The sequence below is a fragment of the Rhineura floridana genome, chromosome 15, assembly GCF_030035675.1.
Source record: "Rhineura floridana isolate rRhiFlo1 chromosome 15, rRhiFlo1.hap2, whole genome shotgun sequence".
Classification (NCBI taxonomy): domain Eukaryota; kingdom Metazoa; phylum Chordata; class Lepidosauria; order Squamata; family Rhineuridae; genus Rhineura; species Rhineura floridana.
In genome coordinates, this window is record NC_084494.1 from 27,957,636 (window position 1) to 27,973,059 (window position 15,424).

Consider the following 15,424-nt stretch of genomic DNA (forward strand, 5'->3'; position numbering starts at 1 on the left):
TTAAAAAAATAACTCTGCTGCAGATATGTGGAGAACCAAATTTAGGATTGGAAAAATGAGAAATGAAGAGAAGCGAATCTGACAGTTCGTCTGTCTCAAAATGGGACCCCAAATCTACCTGTACCACTCACCACACGGGTGGTGCCACAATATGCTATTTGCCATTCATAGGCTAATCCTTTTTGGGCCTGAGTTCTAGTCCCCATCTGTACCACACATTTAGAGCAGAATTAAACCATTTTCACAGTCATGGCTTCCCACAAAGGATCATGGGAACTGTAGTTTATTATGGGTTCTTAGTATTTTGGGGGGACCCCTATTCCCCTCACAGAGCTACAGTTCCCTGAATGGCTTAACAATCTATCCCTCTTCCCAGGGAACTCCAGGATCTGTAGCTCTGTGAGGGGAATAGAGGTCTCGTAACAATTTTCAGAACCCTTAACAAACTACAGTTCCCACGATCCTTTGGGAGGAGCAATGACTGTTTAAAGTGGAATAATAGTGGGAAGAGAGATTGACTGTTAAACCACTGTGATGATTGAGCAACTACAGATCTTGGAGATGTATGTTCATTATTTGAACATGGGCATCCAGGGGATTTTTTTTCAGGAGGGGAGGGCAAAGTAAACACTGAAAGACAAGACCAGGCTAATCTCTCTCTCTCTTTCTCTCTCTCTCTCTCTCTCTCTCTCTCACACACACACACACACACGAGAAGAATGTGCCTGTACATTTTGTCTCATATCTTAGGTTCTACAAATGCTAGAAATGTATTCTTTTCTTTAAAGTGAAAGCTGGCAATCTGGAGATGATGATTCATTGGGAAGAGGACAGCTCCCCTTACCCCACTGTGATAGGGTTGCCAGGCTCAGGGCCTGAGAATGATTCTGTATCTTTAAGAGAAGAAAAAATTCAGCCAAGTGCAGGTGTTCTTGCAACACTGTAATGGGAAAAACCACAAGGTGGAATTCTCCCTTCCCCTGCACAACTTTTAAAGATACAGAAGACCTCTTGGTTGCCAGGCCCAGCCTCCAAGGAGATGTCCGTATCTTTAAAAGTTGTGCAGGGGGAAGGAAGAATTTTACCTTGTGGTTTTTCCCATTACAGTGTTGCAAAGAAACCTGCACTTGGCTGAATTTTCTCTTCTCTTAAAGATACAGAATCATTCTCAGGCCCTGAGCTTGACAACCCTAACCTGTGGACACCCATGCATCTAAATCAGTGATTCCCAAATGTTTTTTCCTCCATAGAGCACTTGAAAATTACTGGGTCTTGGTGAATCACTTCATGATTTTTCTGCTATCATTATTAATTAAATTCCTTCCTCCCAGAAGGAGCCCAGGTCAACAAATAAGGGACAAAACACTACAAAAACTTAAAAATAAAACATCTTAAAATATCTTTCTAAAATATTTTAAAACATCTCAAAAAGCAGTGCCAAAACAGATGCAGACTGGGATATGGTCTCTATTTAAAAGGCTTGTAGCAATTGTAATGCACAAGTTTTCTCTTATGTCACATGATTGCAGATTACACCACAGCATGAAAACTGGAATGTTTTAAACCTCATTTTGGGTGCTGCAGTTCTGAATTCAGTAGCAAAGGAAGTTAAAATATAAGCCCCCCCAGGGTTGAATAATATTGGCTTGGTTAAGCTGAGTGATGCCCCTCACCAAATTGGGAAATATCTTGGCTTAATCTGAGCCATTATGAATTAATTCAAGACAGTCACGCCCCCAGATGGGAAGCAATAGGATCTAATCTTTACTGGACCATCTCAGCCTCCCAACTCTTACACTGCTTCCCATTCATGGGAGATGGGAAAGAAGAGTCTATATCTGATAATTTTTACCCCTCTTTCCCCCTTTTAAATGCTTAGAGTTAGCCTTCATTGTTCTGTACAGAACAGGGTCAGATGACTTTTATTTCATCATCACTTTTTTTCTTTCCTATAGTTGATGACTTTCCAAGTGATTTCAGACAGCTATTCGAAACAGAAGAAATTCTAGATTCCTTATCCTTAGGTGTTTTATTAGGATAATTTCTATACTGCTTACATTTAAACAAAATAAGTGGTTTATAACGAAACATCTTAAACTAACAGCAAATTAAAAAATACCAAAGAATTTCTACAGTCTATAAAAGTTGAACAGAACATCCTCTTTAGTATCAAAATAATCATTGCACATAAAAATCAGCTACAACAATACAAGACAAATTCATAATAAACATAGTAAACAACTGAACAAAATACCTTCTGACATCAGAAAACAAAATTACTAATAAAAGTCAAGTAAAAAAACAAATTCAGCATTTTTAAACAACATGATAGATGATTAGACGAAAGAAAATCAACTCACTTCCCAACCAATAAACATCATGTCATTAAACAAAGCAAAGCAATTAAACGGCTAGCCCCTTTTATAGTAATAAACAGAATTTCATCGAACTACAGTTGGAAATAGACAGCATTCAGCTTACTCAAGCATGGTGGTTTATTTTGATTTCATAATACAGTTTAACTTGAGTGAGTAAAGAAGTGAAGGAATTGAAGGTAACAGGACAGTCCTGAGAGTTAAATGGGGCAGAATATGTTATAAGGAGGGATATTATCTGCTGTTTTACTCATTCAGGTGGTTGATAAAAAGAGCCCATCTCTCAATGCACTGATCATTTTTGTTGATTGCTAAGTGCTCTTCTCTGGTAGGTTATTTTAGTCAAAATAGAAACTCCTCGTTTTCTCTGGCCATTCAGTCATAGCTGGAGATCTCCTGCTTTGCCATAACTGGGCAATGTACTTGTAAAGTATGTCCAATAATTTTCAAATTATATATACATATATTTTCTTTTAGCGTATCTGGACACCACTCGAAGCTTCATGGTATTAGCTACCCTTGCATCCATTGTAGCTATGCTATGGTCAGTGGAATGGGATCACGTCATCCATTGCAACTTCATCTTTGTTCCAAAAGCCTTGGCTACTTCCATGTTCAACTTCTTTGCAGGTACCACTGGGAATTTAATAAACATAGGCGGGAATCATTTGGTTGTTTTTAATGCCATATTTCAAAATTGTTGTAACTCGCCCTGGAACTTCGGGGTGAAGGGCAGGTAATAAATGTTAATACAGTAATACCTCAGTTCAGGAATCCTCCAGGAAGGAAGCTCCTTTTATGGAAACTTTTTTGAAGGTGAAACTGACCAGCTTTGCTTTGCTATGGATAAACTTTCAAGTCTGTGCCTTTGCTTGAAGGTGAAACTGACCAGACTGTGCCTTTGCTTTGCTATCAATAGACTGAAAAGCCTGTGCCTTTGCTTTGCTAGGGTGAAACTGTCAAGCCTGTATGTTCACTTTGCATTAAAGAGATATCGAGAGCTTGGAAAAGTTACTTTTTTGAACTACAACTTCCATCAGCCCAATCCAGTGGCCATGCTGGCTGGGGCTGATGGGAGTTGTAGTTCAAAAAAGTAACTTTTCCAAGCTCTGGAGATATCTTGCTTTCTCCCAGGGCTGGGGAGGGAAGAATCCAAGACAATTCAAAGGAGGAGGAGGAGCGGAGTGAGAAGGGGGGAGTGGAGGTGCTGGTTAGCCTGTTGAAGGCCAGGTAGCCTGTTGAAGCGGCCCCCACCATCTATGAGCGGATGTAGGAACCTATCCCTACTTTTTCCATGTTATTCTTACCTCTGGTACCAAAGTTTCTGTTAAAGAATTAATGTCCAGGAATGCATCTACTTTGTTAACTGAGGTATTACTGTAATAATAATGATGATATTAATATTAATAATGATGAAAATAATGTGTGTCATGTTAAGAATGCTGCTGCTGTGGTTATTGTCTTGGTCATTTACTTGAATTCATGTTCATTTTTTATTGTTATATATGACGTTTGTTTAAATTATTTTTAAAAAGAATATTGTCTTAGAAGTATCACCTACAAATGATTTCTGTATTACTTTTTTTTTTTTAAATGGCAGTTAACTTGTGGTTTCCAAATTGGCTCCAAAGGATAAATTGTTAAGATACATTTCTTAAAAAATATATATGTTTAAAAAGAACACTGCAACCTTTCACAGAGAGCGGAAAAACAGGATTGCACACATATGCTTATGTTATCCATCCCTGTAAGAGGAGGAGAGTATTGGGATGGGTGTGAAATCAGGAAGCTGAAGCAGAACTGGGAACCCAAATTGTAAAGAGAGAGGAGACAGTTTCAGGTGAAGCTGAAATCTGCATCTGAAACTGACCAGAATCTCAACAATTGGCCATTTAAAGGGTATTTTGTTATGCATGCACATTACGCTATTCATTATGTTAGGGTATTGTGGCCTGTGTGATGAAGGGTAGTATGCACCCTTAAATAAATACATTTTGTTTCCATAGGAATTTTTGTGCTGATTGCTGTGTTGGTGTTTGAAATCAGGATTAACCAGAAAGCACTATCTGTGCCTCCTTCTAAGAAGTGGGCTTTTTACTTAAGCTGCGTTACCTGTGTCCTTTGCTTCTTGTCAGGTGGGTATGAAGTGGTGAACATCATTCATGAGAGGCTGAAACCTTCAGTGTTGGCCTGTCAGTCCCTGGAGGACCAAAAAAAGAAAGGAAAGGAAAAGCATTTGGGGCCAGGCCTCCTCTGTCGGCTGCCAACTGTCTACCCCCTCTTAAAAGGATTAGAGGAATTCATGGAGGATAAAACTATCCATGGCTACTAGCCTGATGGCTATGCTCTGTCTCTGTAGTGAGAGGCAATGTGCTTCTGAATACCAATTGCTGGAAACCACAGGAAGAGAGAGCGCCCTTTGCACTCAAGTGCTGCTTGCAGGCTTCCCATGGGCATCTGGTTGGACACTGTAAGAACAGGATGCTGGACAAGATGGACCCCTGGCCTGATCCAGCCAGGCTCTTCTTCTGTTCTTACATCAGCTCATTAACTGAAGTGGTAGCCTGTGAACTGTGCAAAGGGCAGGAGGGATCTCCCTCAGCAAGAATGAATTTCAGAAATTTCCCACAAATTAGAAGATTCACAAAACGGATTTGTGTGTGTGTGAGAGAGAGCATTTAACTTCTCTATGAAACTACTGAGTGAGGTCAAATGAGGATTTGGGGCAAGATACCTCCTCATTAGGCAGATAACACCCACCTCTTGATCTTCTATTTGTCAGAGTCAGGACCTAACGAGACGTTTGCTTAATACAGGGGTGGGGAATGTCAGGCCTAGGGCCCAAATGCAGCCCCTCCCCCCAGGCAGTGGAGGCTGGCCCAGGAGAGCAAATGGGGCGCTGCCCCACCAACCTCAGTCTGCCCTCAGCCAATCCCCGCCTGCCGTCCTTCTCACTGACGACCACTCCAGGTGATGGCCCCGGCTGTCAACTTTCTCCTCCTTAGTCTTAGCATTGCCCTTGTAGAACACAGCAGGGAGGAAGATGGGGACAAAACGTTAATTGGTTTTCTCTGCCTGCCGTTGGCTCCGGCTCTGTCACTGGCTCTTTCTCCACTTACCATTAGCCTCCCTGCCTTCTGCCCCACCAGTACCAAATGGGCACCAGGCCCTGCTTTCTCCAGTCTCTCTGTCTGGCCCTTGGGACTCTTCTTAGGCCACACCTCCTCCTCGGCCACACCACTCTCCCATGGCCACACCCTTCACTGGCGCTGCTTTGCACCCCGAGTGTTTTTGCCTAGCTGGCATGTGTCCTTGAACTCTGATCATGCCTCTTGCTCGCCTGGATGGATGACAGGGAGCAGTGTGTATCTGTGTGACACTAGCCTAATTTACAAAAGTAAAATTTACATTAGTTGCCACACCCACTATTGCCTCTGGCCCCACTCACCGCTGGTATGTGGCCCCTGGAAGGTGGCCCAGAAGGAAATGTGGCTCTCTTTCTGAACAACGTTCCCCATCCCTGGTGTAATGTGCAGCAGGGAGCTATGTTGGGGTTCCCCTCTGTCTGGACTCTGCCACCCTTAAGGCACCTCAGGTTGGCCAACAGACAGGGAGCTTCACCATGATGGGGGCTGCCTCTGCTTGCTGGCATGAAACAGCTGCTGAATGTTCCTCACAATTTCTAACTTTTTTCATTGCTTTGTCTGCTAGGCACTTACAACTTCTTGAGCTACAAGTTCTCACTTTGGGGGACAGGAATGTCAACCACTCATGTAGGTCCAGATATCCACTGTACTGAAAAGTTTCCAGAAACAACCAAAGATACGCTACCTTCTCTGCTCTGAACAAACCAGGCTCATAATACCAGAATCTGTTTTAACTGTTGGGCATGCTAACTGGAGCAGACCACCTTCACGCAGGGCAAATTCACTATCTGCATCAGCCTCTTTGAGATGGCTTCCACCACCCAGTTGGGATGACTTTTGGGGTTTTGCAGCACTTTGGGGACTACTGAATAACCCCTGCTTTGCCTCATGCCACTCAGCAATATTGGAGAGCATGTTACTTTGGGAGCGCTTTTCCTGGTTAATAAATATTTGTCTCTTACTGTGATTCTCTTCCCCTTCACTCAATGTATTTCTGTTGACAGCACTTAATATATAGGCATGGCCTCCCCCTCCTCCATTTATTCCTATTAAATATCCTTTTACTGACAAAGATCCTTTGGTCTTGCTGTTTTTATGCCATGGGGATCTCCTCCATTTACCCTCTGTGCAGTTTACTATATGTTTGTGTTGGATGCGGGTGTATATATTTGTATCTATAGATAGCTAGGAAAGCCAGTGTGGTGTAGTGGTTAAGGTGCTGGACTACGACCTGGAAGACCAGGGTTCGAATCCCCACACAGCCATGAAGCTCCCTGGGTGACCTTGGGCCAGTCACTGCCTCTCAGCCTCAGAGGACGGCAATGGTAAACCCCCTCCGAACACCGCTTACCATGCAAACCCTCTTCATAGGGTCGCCATAAGTCAGAATCGACTTGAAGGCAGCCCATTTCCATTTTATAGATAGCTAGACAGATAAATAGATCTCTCCTAACATCAGACTCAGGTGAAGAGTGCTGATAGGTTTGTGGACAAAAAGAGACCACCGAGGAATAAGATGAAGGTTTTGGCAGTAGCAGATGGTGGCTCCATGTTAGTAGAGCAGTGGAATCCGCTCCGGGTTTCAGTCCAAGCTCCGCACCTTGGACAGCTCCTGGAAAGTTTGGACTAAAACTCAGGGTGGATTCTACTGCCCTACTGACATGGAGCCACCCACTGCCACTGGGCGCAGAAGCGTGCATGGGGTAAGGGGGAAGGAACCCTTCAGTTTTCAGAAGCATGAAAAATAATATTCTTGATGTGAATGCAAAACAGCTTGCATAATAAAACATAATTTAAATATTTTAAAATATGTTGTTGCCCAAATTTTGTTGTTTTTACTCTTAACTCGAGTTCTTTGCATGGTTAAGCATTGGGGGAGAGCTGGGCTCTTGTACTTTAACAGCTGTGTAACAGGTAGAAATTAAACAGAAATTAAATTAAGCCTTTTCTAGTATGGAAACACAACGATGAGAAAAGCTTCATCTGTTGACATTCTGTCTGTTAGACATATTGTTATTATTGTCATACAGAGCTTCCTGAGCTGAGTGCTGAACAGGTGGAACACTTAAAGCCAGAGTGTACATGTCCTGGCATTAACCAGGCTCTGTTCATCACTCTGGGTAGTTTACTTTTATCTCCTTCATGCTATTTCTTTCAAAATGTGTTAAAAGTTGTGTATATTGCTATAACCTGCCCTGGGAACGTCTGGTGAAGAGCAGGTAATAAATATCACCATTACCATATTTGTTTTTGTGATGAATAAAAAGTGACATTAATTAAGGCTTCATTATGGTTTTTTTCAGTTAACAGAGACTAAAATTACAACAATCAGCATGTCGGGGGTCATGAAATTTTTTGAAGTTACAGAGGGGTCCCATACTCATAAAGGCTGGAAACCCCTGTATTAGAGGAAATTGCCTGCAAAAATGTGTACATTAGTCAAAACCGCATACAAAAATGTTTTTGTTAGGAGAAATTCACACTAAAATGCTGGTTAATTTTCATGCTTTTTAAAAAAAATAAATCACAAATTGCTATGAAATTTGTGGAGAATGGAATTTAAGATAGGGAAAAAATAAGAAATGGAGAGACCTGGAACTCAGAAGCTTCCATCCATAGGTATAAGGCAGATTCCTTTGTCCCTAAGCAATGGCCTAGCATCTTTTAATGTGGTTTGGTAATAACCTCTCAGGAGTCATTCCTTAAGATTCTGTTTCAGTAGCAGAATGGAAATTCTACGACAGTTGGAGGCCAGAGCGAAGGAAGTCATATGAAACTGCCACCCTTGGCAAGACCTGGACATAGCTGTTCTGCTGGGTCTTCCCTGCTCGAAACGTTCCTCGCTATTCCCTTCTCTCTATTAAGGCTGCTGTTAAGGCAAAGGACAGATTGGCTTAAAAGGACACAGAAGAGATGCCATTCCCATTAATGGTCCCAAGTCGTCTCCACAGGATCATCAGCGTTGTCTTTTCCACCCTTAATTTTCTGCTACTCGCTATTGCCCATGCCTCTCCCATGTGGACTGGGTATAATGCTGATTTAGATAACTTTGTTATGGGTCTCTGGATCCTCTGCTCAGAAAAATATGGATGCCAATTCATAAGTGCTGTTGATGGTATGGTATATGGGGTAAAATGACAGCCAACACTGTGGTTTTATTAATGTTTGAAAAGTAGACTTTGAACTTTGAGTATGCAGTTGAAAAAGTTATTTTTTAAAAAAAGGGATGTTGCTGAACTACACAACTCCCATCAGCCCCAGTCTGCCTGGCCAATGACCAGGGATTATGGGAGTTGTAGTTCAGCAACATCTGAAGGGCCAAATGTTCTCCACACCTGGTCTCGAGATCTGTCCTCAAATATTTTGCCACTCCTCTTGGCTACAGCATAGGATATATAATTAAATTGTCCTCCCAGCATCCTCTGCAGTGTCCCAAAGGAAATGACTCATTTTGTCGATGCACCTAAAAAATATTGCAACCCCAAGCAACCTCTAACAGAGGATTCCTACTTAACTTTTGAAACTCGGGTACAATTTGGGAGCCAAGTTGTTTAGGGCTTTATACATTCATGCAGGGGCAGCCAATGTAGTCCCCTTCAAATGCATGTAAGCACCTTGAAGTGCGCTCAGCAGAGAAGAGGCAACCAGTGTAGATGCTTTAGGACAGGCATAATATGAGTCCTTGCAGCCATCCTTGGCAGCATCCTGGCTGCTGCATTCTGCAACAGTTGCAGCCTCAGAACCATCTTCAAGGGCAGTTCCACATAGACTGCATTGCAACAGTCCAGTCTGGAAGTTACCAGAGTATGGAGTACAGTGACCAAGTCATTTCTGTCCATACATACATTTGAACCATACGCGTCTGTGCAGGGGAAAGATGATCATTATAGCACAGGTATGAAAACTGGACAATTTTTAGGCTCCTTTTTGGGGCTGCAGCCAGGGTCAGAGAGATGACAGGTCTGGAGAAAATGTAATCTTGAGGCCCTTCTCGTATGTGCACGCACGCACACACACACACACTCACACAGATCAAGCAAAGAAATGCTGTCAATAGATAACAGCATACATAGAATATCATAATTATAAACGTATATAGTTGAGCAGGCAGGATTTAACGATGATAAGCTCAGTAATAATTATGAAGAGTGTTTCATAACAGGCAAATGGTTTGCCTGTTGAGTGAATCGGCATTCGCGGTTACTTTATCTAACCCACTTTAATGGAATGCAAATGCAACCTTGACCAGAGAGGAACGGAGACGAAGGAAATGGCCTAGGGAGCTGCCACTCTCTAGCTCCCCGTGTTGGCCCCTCTCTCCGCCTGACTGCCACCACTGGGGCTTCTGAAGATCTAACTGACCCTGACCTCAACAAAGATACTGTAGGGTTGGAAAAGGTTCAGAAAAGGGCAACCAAAACGTTCAAGAGGGTGGAGCGACTCCACTGCGAGGAAAGGTTGCAGCGTTTGGGGCTTTTTAGGTGAGAGAAAAGGTGAGTCAGAGGCAGCATGATAGAAATGTATAAAATTATGCAGGGCATGGAGAAGGCGGAGAGAGAAAAGCCCCCCCCCTCATAACACTAGAACTCTTAGACATTCAGCAAAGCCGAACGTTGGAAGATTCAGGAGTTGGACAGACAAAAGAAAGTACTTCTTCAGGCTGCACATAGTTAAACTATGGGATTCAGTCCCACAAAAGGCAGTGCTGGCTATCAACTTGGTTGGCTTTAAAACAGGATTAGACAAATACATGGAGGATGAGCTATCAATGGCCACTACCCATGATGGCTGTGCTGTGCCACCCTAGTTAGAGGCAGGATGCTTCTGAACATCAGGTGCTGGACACCACAGGAGGGGAGAGTGCTCTTGCATTCAGTGTCTGCTTTTGGGCTTCCTCATAGGTGTGGGGTTGACCACTGCAAGAACAGGGTGCTGGACTGAATGGGCCATTGCCGTGATCCAGCAGGGCTTTCTTTATTCTGTTATGTTCTCACAGTAATTTGTCAATCATTCAATACATTATTTATGTATTTATTATTTGGTTTCTATCCCGCCCTTCCTCCCAGCAGGAGCCCAGAGCGGCAAACGAAAGCACTAAAAACACTTTAAAACATCATAAAAACAGACATTAAAATACATTAAAACAAAACAACCCTAAAAACATTTTTTTTAAAAAAAAAATCCAAAGCAGGCAACTGACCAATTATCTGAACTCGGGAACCACCAACCCACGATGCCTCCGTCTTGCTAGGATTCAGACTTAGTTTATTGGCCCTCATCCAGCCCACCACCTAGTCCAGGCAGCGATCCAGGGTTTGTCTCCTGGCCCAGCTTTTCTTCCATAGCACTAAGCAGAGAGAGACCATATCTTCAACATTTCCCTTTTCCTTTGGAGCCATGGAGACCACAACTGAGTTATTCTATCGTTGCCTTTAAAGAAGAAAAGAATGCTGAGATAGTTTTGATTTTGTCATAACTGGCACTTAGGGTGCACTTGTAGCTATGTACGTTTCTAGCCCTCTTGAAAAAAGGGGGGATTCTGTGTGAAGTTGCTGAACGTCTTCTAATTTAAGAGTGTAGGACTGCAAAAACAAATGCAAAGGCAGAAGGATGGATCTGATTCCATGAATACAAACTGATGAGGCTGTGGATACTGTGGCTTGTGTGTGTGTTTGGCATGGGGAAGAAGAGACTGGGCATTATCCTAATGTTTCATAATATTTCCCTTTTTTCTTATAGCGTCCCTGAAAATCATCCGGATCTTCATGGTATTTGCTCTCATTATATCCTTCTTAGCTATGACATCTTCATTGCCATGGGAGAGGCTCATTTACGACGACTGCCCCTTTCTTCCCAAAGCCCTGCTGATTTCCACCTTCAGCTTCATTACAGGTAAATCTTGGAAAGTTCATAAATCCACGTAGGCATCATTTATATCACCCTGGGGACGCAGCTGCTTCTGGGGAGGAGCCAGGAAACACATTTTTTTTTAAAATCGTGATGTATTTATTTAAGTATTTTTATGTAGCTTTCCCCCCACATATGCACACACTCCTGGACTCAGCTGCAACCTGCCACTTCCAGAGCAGGGCTTTAGCCAGAAGTACTTGCAGACTGTGAATAGGATGTTTCAGCAGGAGTGCTACTGCCTTCCAGCTAACTCCACATTCCCAGAATGGCTTTCATATTGACCAAGGAACAAACCAGAACTATCACTATAGCTGAAGTTTGAGGCTATCATACTTTGGACACATCACAAGAAGACATGATTCACTAGAAAAGACAATAATGCTAGGAAAAACAGAAGGGAGTAGAAAAAGAGGAAGGCCAAACAAGAGATGGATTGATTCCATAAAGGAAGCCACAGACCTGGACTTACAAGATCTGAACAGGGTGGTTCATGACAGATGCTCTTGGAGGTCACTGATTCATAGGGTCGCCGTAAGTCGTAGTCGACTTGAAGGCACGTAACAACAACAAAGGCCCCATCTGAGCTATCCATTTGAAGCAGTGTCATACCACTTTAAACAGTCATGGCTTCCTGGGAGCTGTAGTTTGTGAAGGGTGCTGAGAGTTGTGTAGAGATCCCTGGTTCCCTCCCAGAGCTACACTTTCTAGAGTGGTTTAACAATCAATCCCTGGGTGGGGATGAAATGCAGGGGAAAGGGCCAACGGACGTCTCCCATATTCCACTTGGCTATCAGAGCTGCAGCTTGCTATCTTACCCTGATGCCCAAGATATATTTTCCCCCTTGACCAGGATGGGATGACAAGGAATGGCAATCAAGGATCAGAATGGGATGGCAGGTGGGGAGGGGGGGGATGGAGGGATTGATCGATAGAATGGGCCCCCTCAAGTGTTCTGTTGAATATCAAACTCTCACTGCAGGAGGTTTTGATGGCTGATTGGGGTGTTCAAGCCCTCTCCTCCCACTTCATTCAACCTTACAAATGGCTTCTCCCAGGGTTTTCATGAAACTCATGAGCAGTGGTGTAGTGGCAAATTCAGAAGTGCAGGATCCCTTCATGATTGTCACAACCATGCCTTTCCCTCTTTTTTTGCTGTGGGGTTGAGAATGAGTTCTTTGTTAATACTTTCTCCCACAACAACAGACATCTCTAGGAGCCAATCAGCATGAAAATGGGGTATGTTACTTACTACGAGTCTTCTTAGAGGCTGACTCACCTCCTTTCACTCTGATTGGCTCCATTCAGGAAGAAAGGACAAGAAGTTAGAAGATTCTTCTGTGGCTAACACACTTCCCTTTCATGCTGGCTCATAGGATGATGGAGACATAAGGACCCTGCTGGGACCCTGGTCCCAAGAAAGTAAGGGGTCTAAGATCCCCTGAGACCTTGGACAGCTACACCACTGCTCATAAGGGACAAGACGGAATACTGTGGTATCTAACCCCCAGGGAGTAACAGGAGTGCATCATGCTAGGATAGCATGTATATGTACAGTGCTGTGAGAACATAGGTAATTTGATGAAACCATTATTCAAGACTGAGAGTTTTGAACCTGATGCCTATACCATTATCACCTGAACACCAGTGGTGGGGATCTGCAGCCCTCCAGATGTTGCTGGACTCCAACTCCCACCAGCACTGGCCAGCATGGCAGATGGTTAAGGGATGATGGGAGATGGAGTCCAACAGCCTCTGGAGGGGTGCAGGTTTCCCCATCCCTGATCCAGATGGAATCCCAAGTCTCACCTTTGTGTTTCATAGGAATCTGTTTACTGGTTGCTCTGGTGCTATTTGAAGTCCAAGTTTATCAGAAGTCAGACTCCACACATCCTTCTCAGAAATTTGGTTTTTACTTAACCTGGGTCACCTTGGTTTTCTCCTTCTTGGCAGGTGAGTATGCAAGGGTGAACTTAATTCATAGACAACCCCTTCCCACTTCTCTTCATTGCACCTTGTAGAAATCTGCACTGGTTGCTCTGGTGGTATTTTGATGTCAGAGTGAATGCAGCTACAGAGGCTGTAAAAATCATTCAATGTTGTGGGTTGCCAATACAAGACATTGCAGTTTACTTGCTATCCAGTGAATATGAGTTGCACTGATTATGACTGTGGCGAAGAAAAATTAAGTGAGAGTTTTGAACCAAATGTCAGTGCCTTGTAAAAGTGACATTAATTTGAGCTAAATGTAAGAGTAACCCCAGGAAGTTTTAAGGTTTAGCTTAATTTTGATTGCATTTTAAGATGAGACTGTTTCGTGTCTGTGTTAATAGGCATTTTATTGTTTTTGTGATGGCCTATGCTATAAGCAATAAATATTTATTGGACTAGTAATCATTCTAAGAAATGGGTTGTTGACTTAATCTATGCTATCTCTTCCTTGTGCTTCTGGATTTGTTGACCTCCAGGCAGTAGCTAGCACCCACTGCAAGGCCAGAAAACTGTTGTTTTTGCCTGTTTGTCTGAAAATCTCTAAGTAAATTTATAGCTTTTAGCAGTAGCAAAAGTCTTTTTCTCTTGTGTGCAGGAGTCAAACAAGTTTAAATTTTCCTGGGCTATTGAAGAGGGCAGTGTTTTGAAAACCTTCCCAGTACTAATATTCCATTTTCTGGGAGTAAAGCTGCAATGCTAATCCTACATGCCGAGTAAACCCCATTGAATTCAATAGGACTTACTTTTGAGTAGACATGGTTAAGACTGTGCTGTAAATTAATGGGACTTTTGAATGAACATAGCAAAGGATTGTGTTTGTATTGTAAATCTTTCTCTTCTCCTCCAATCCTATTTTTAATACAATTAGGCAGGGCTTGCTTAGGTATCACTGCTTATATTATGTAGGAAACTTATATTGATTTTATTTCTTAAAAAATGTTCTGCAATGACCAAATGGTTTTGACAATAAACTGTTACATGGGGTGTGTGCATTTTTATTTCTCCAGTATGTGTGTGTGTGTATGGAGTCTTTCCAACAACCCTGTGAGGTATTGCTGATTGGAAACCAAGACAGCTCACAACAAAAATTAAATCCCTTTAAAATCCAATAACCATAAAAACAAGTATAAACAGTTGCAACACAGCTTAAAGAGGCATGATCCTGAATTTTGGGTTGGGTGAGTGAAGTTCTTTTGCACTCGAGGTTGCAGTTCTGTGCACACTTTCCTGTTTCAGTAAGCCCCATTGAATACTTTGGGACTTGCTTCTACGTAAACAAACATAGGATTGCACTATAAATATCTTTAATGGTTGTGTAGATAATAAACATCTTTGACAGTCATGCTTATATAACTATTTCTTCATACTATGTCCCGATATCTGATTTCACATTATGGTTGTACATTATTATTTCCTCTACATTTTAAATGTATTGTTCTTCCTTGGGGTGGTCATGGTTCCCCTCTGTTGTTTTCATCCTGAGGGGCAGATAGGCCAATACACTTTATAGCTCATTTCCATTTTGAAAAAATAATTAAAATTATTTACATGCAAGCAAAGTTTATTAAGTAGATCCACACAATACTCTTAAAGCACATCCAATTCACATGTAAAGAGCATTCCTTTCCCTAAAGAATCCTGGGAAGTATAGTTTTCCCCTCACAGTTATAGTTCTCGTCACCCTTAACAAACTACAGCTCCCATGATTCTGTGGTGGGATTCATGTCCTTCAAATGTGTGTTGAATGTGCTTTAAATGAATGATGTGCATCTGCCCTAGATATGCTGTGCATTCATTAGTGAAATGAAAAGAACACTTTTAAAAGATACTTTTTTAAACAAGGGAAGGGCTGTAGCTCAGTGGTAGGGCATATGCTTTGCATGCAATGGTCCAAAATCCAATTTCTGGAAAAGACTATTGCCCGGAATCCTGGATAGCCAATGCTAGTTCATATCATCAGTACTGAACTAGATGGTACCAAACGGCCTCAGTCAGTATAAGGCA

General features: G+C 42.4%; 1 protein-coding gene across 1 annotated transcript in view; it reads left to right on the forward strand.

Moving 5' to 3' along the window:
* Positions 1-2,911: 2,911 nt before the first annotated feature.
* LOC133370856 (uncharacterized) overlaps positions 2,912-15,424 on the forward strand; it is an 89,294-nt gene continuing 76,781 nt past the window's right edge. The window contains exons 1-3 of the mRNA XM_061597733.1: positions 2,912-3,005; positions 4,511-4,567; positions 11,261-11,413. Coding sequence (XP_061453717.1) covers positions 2,912-3,005; positions 4,511-4,567; positions 11,261-11,413 — 304 coding nt within the window. The remainder of the gene's footprint in view (positions 3,006-4,510; positions 4,568-11,260; positions 11,414-15,424) is intronic.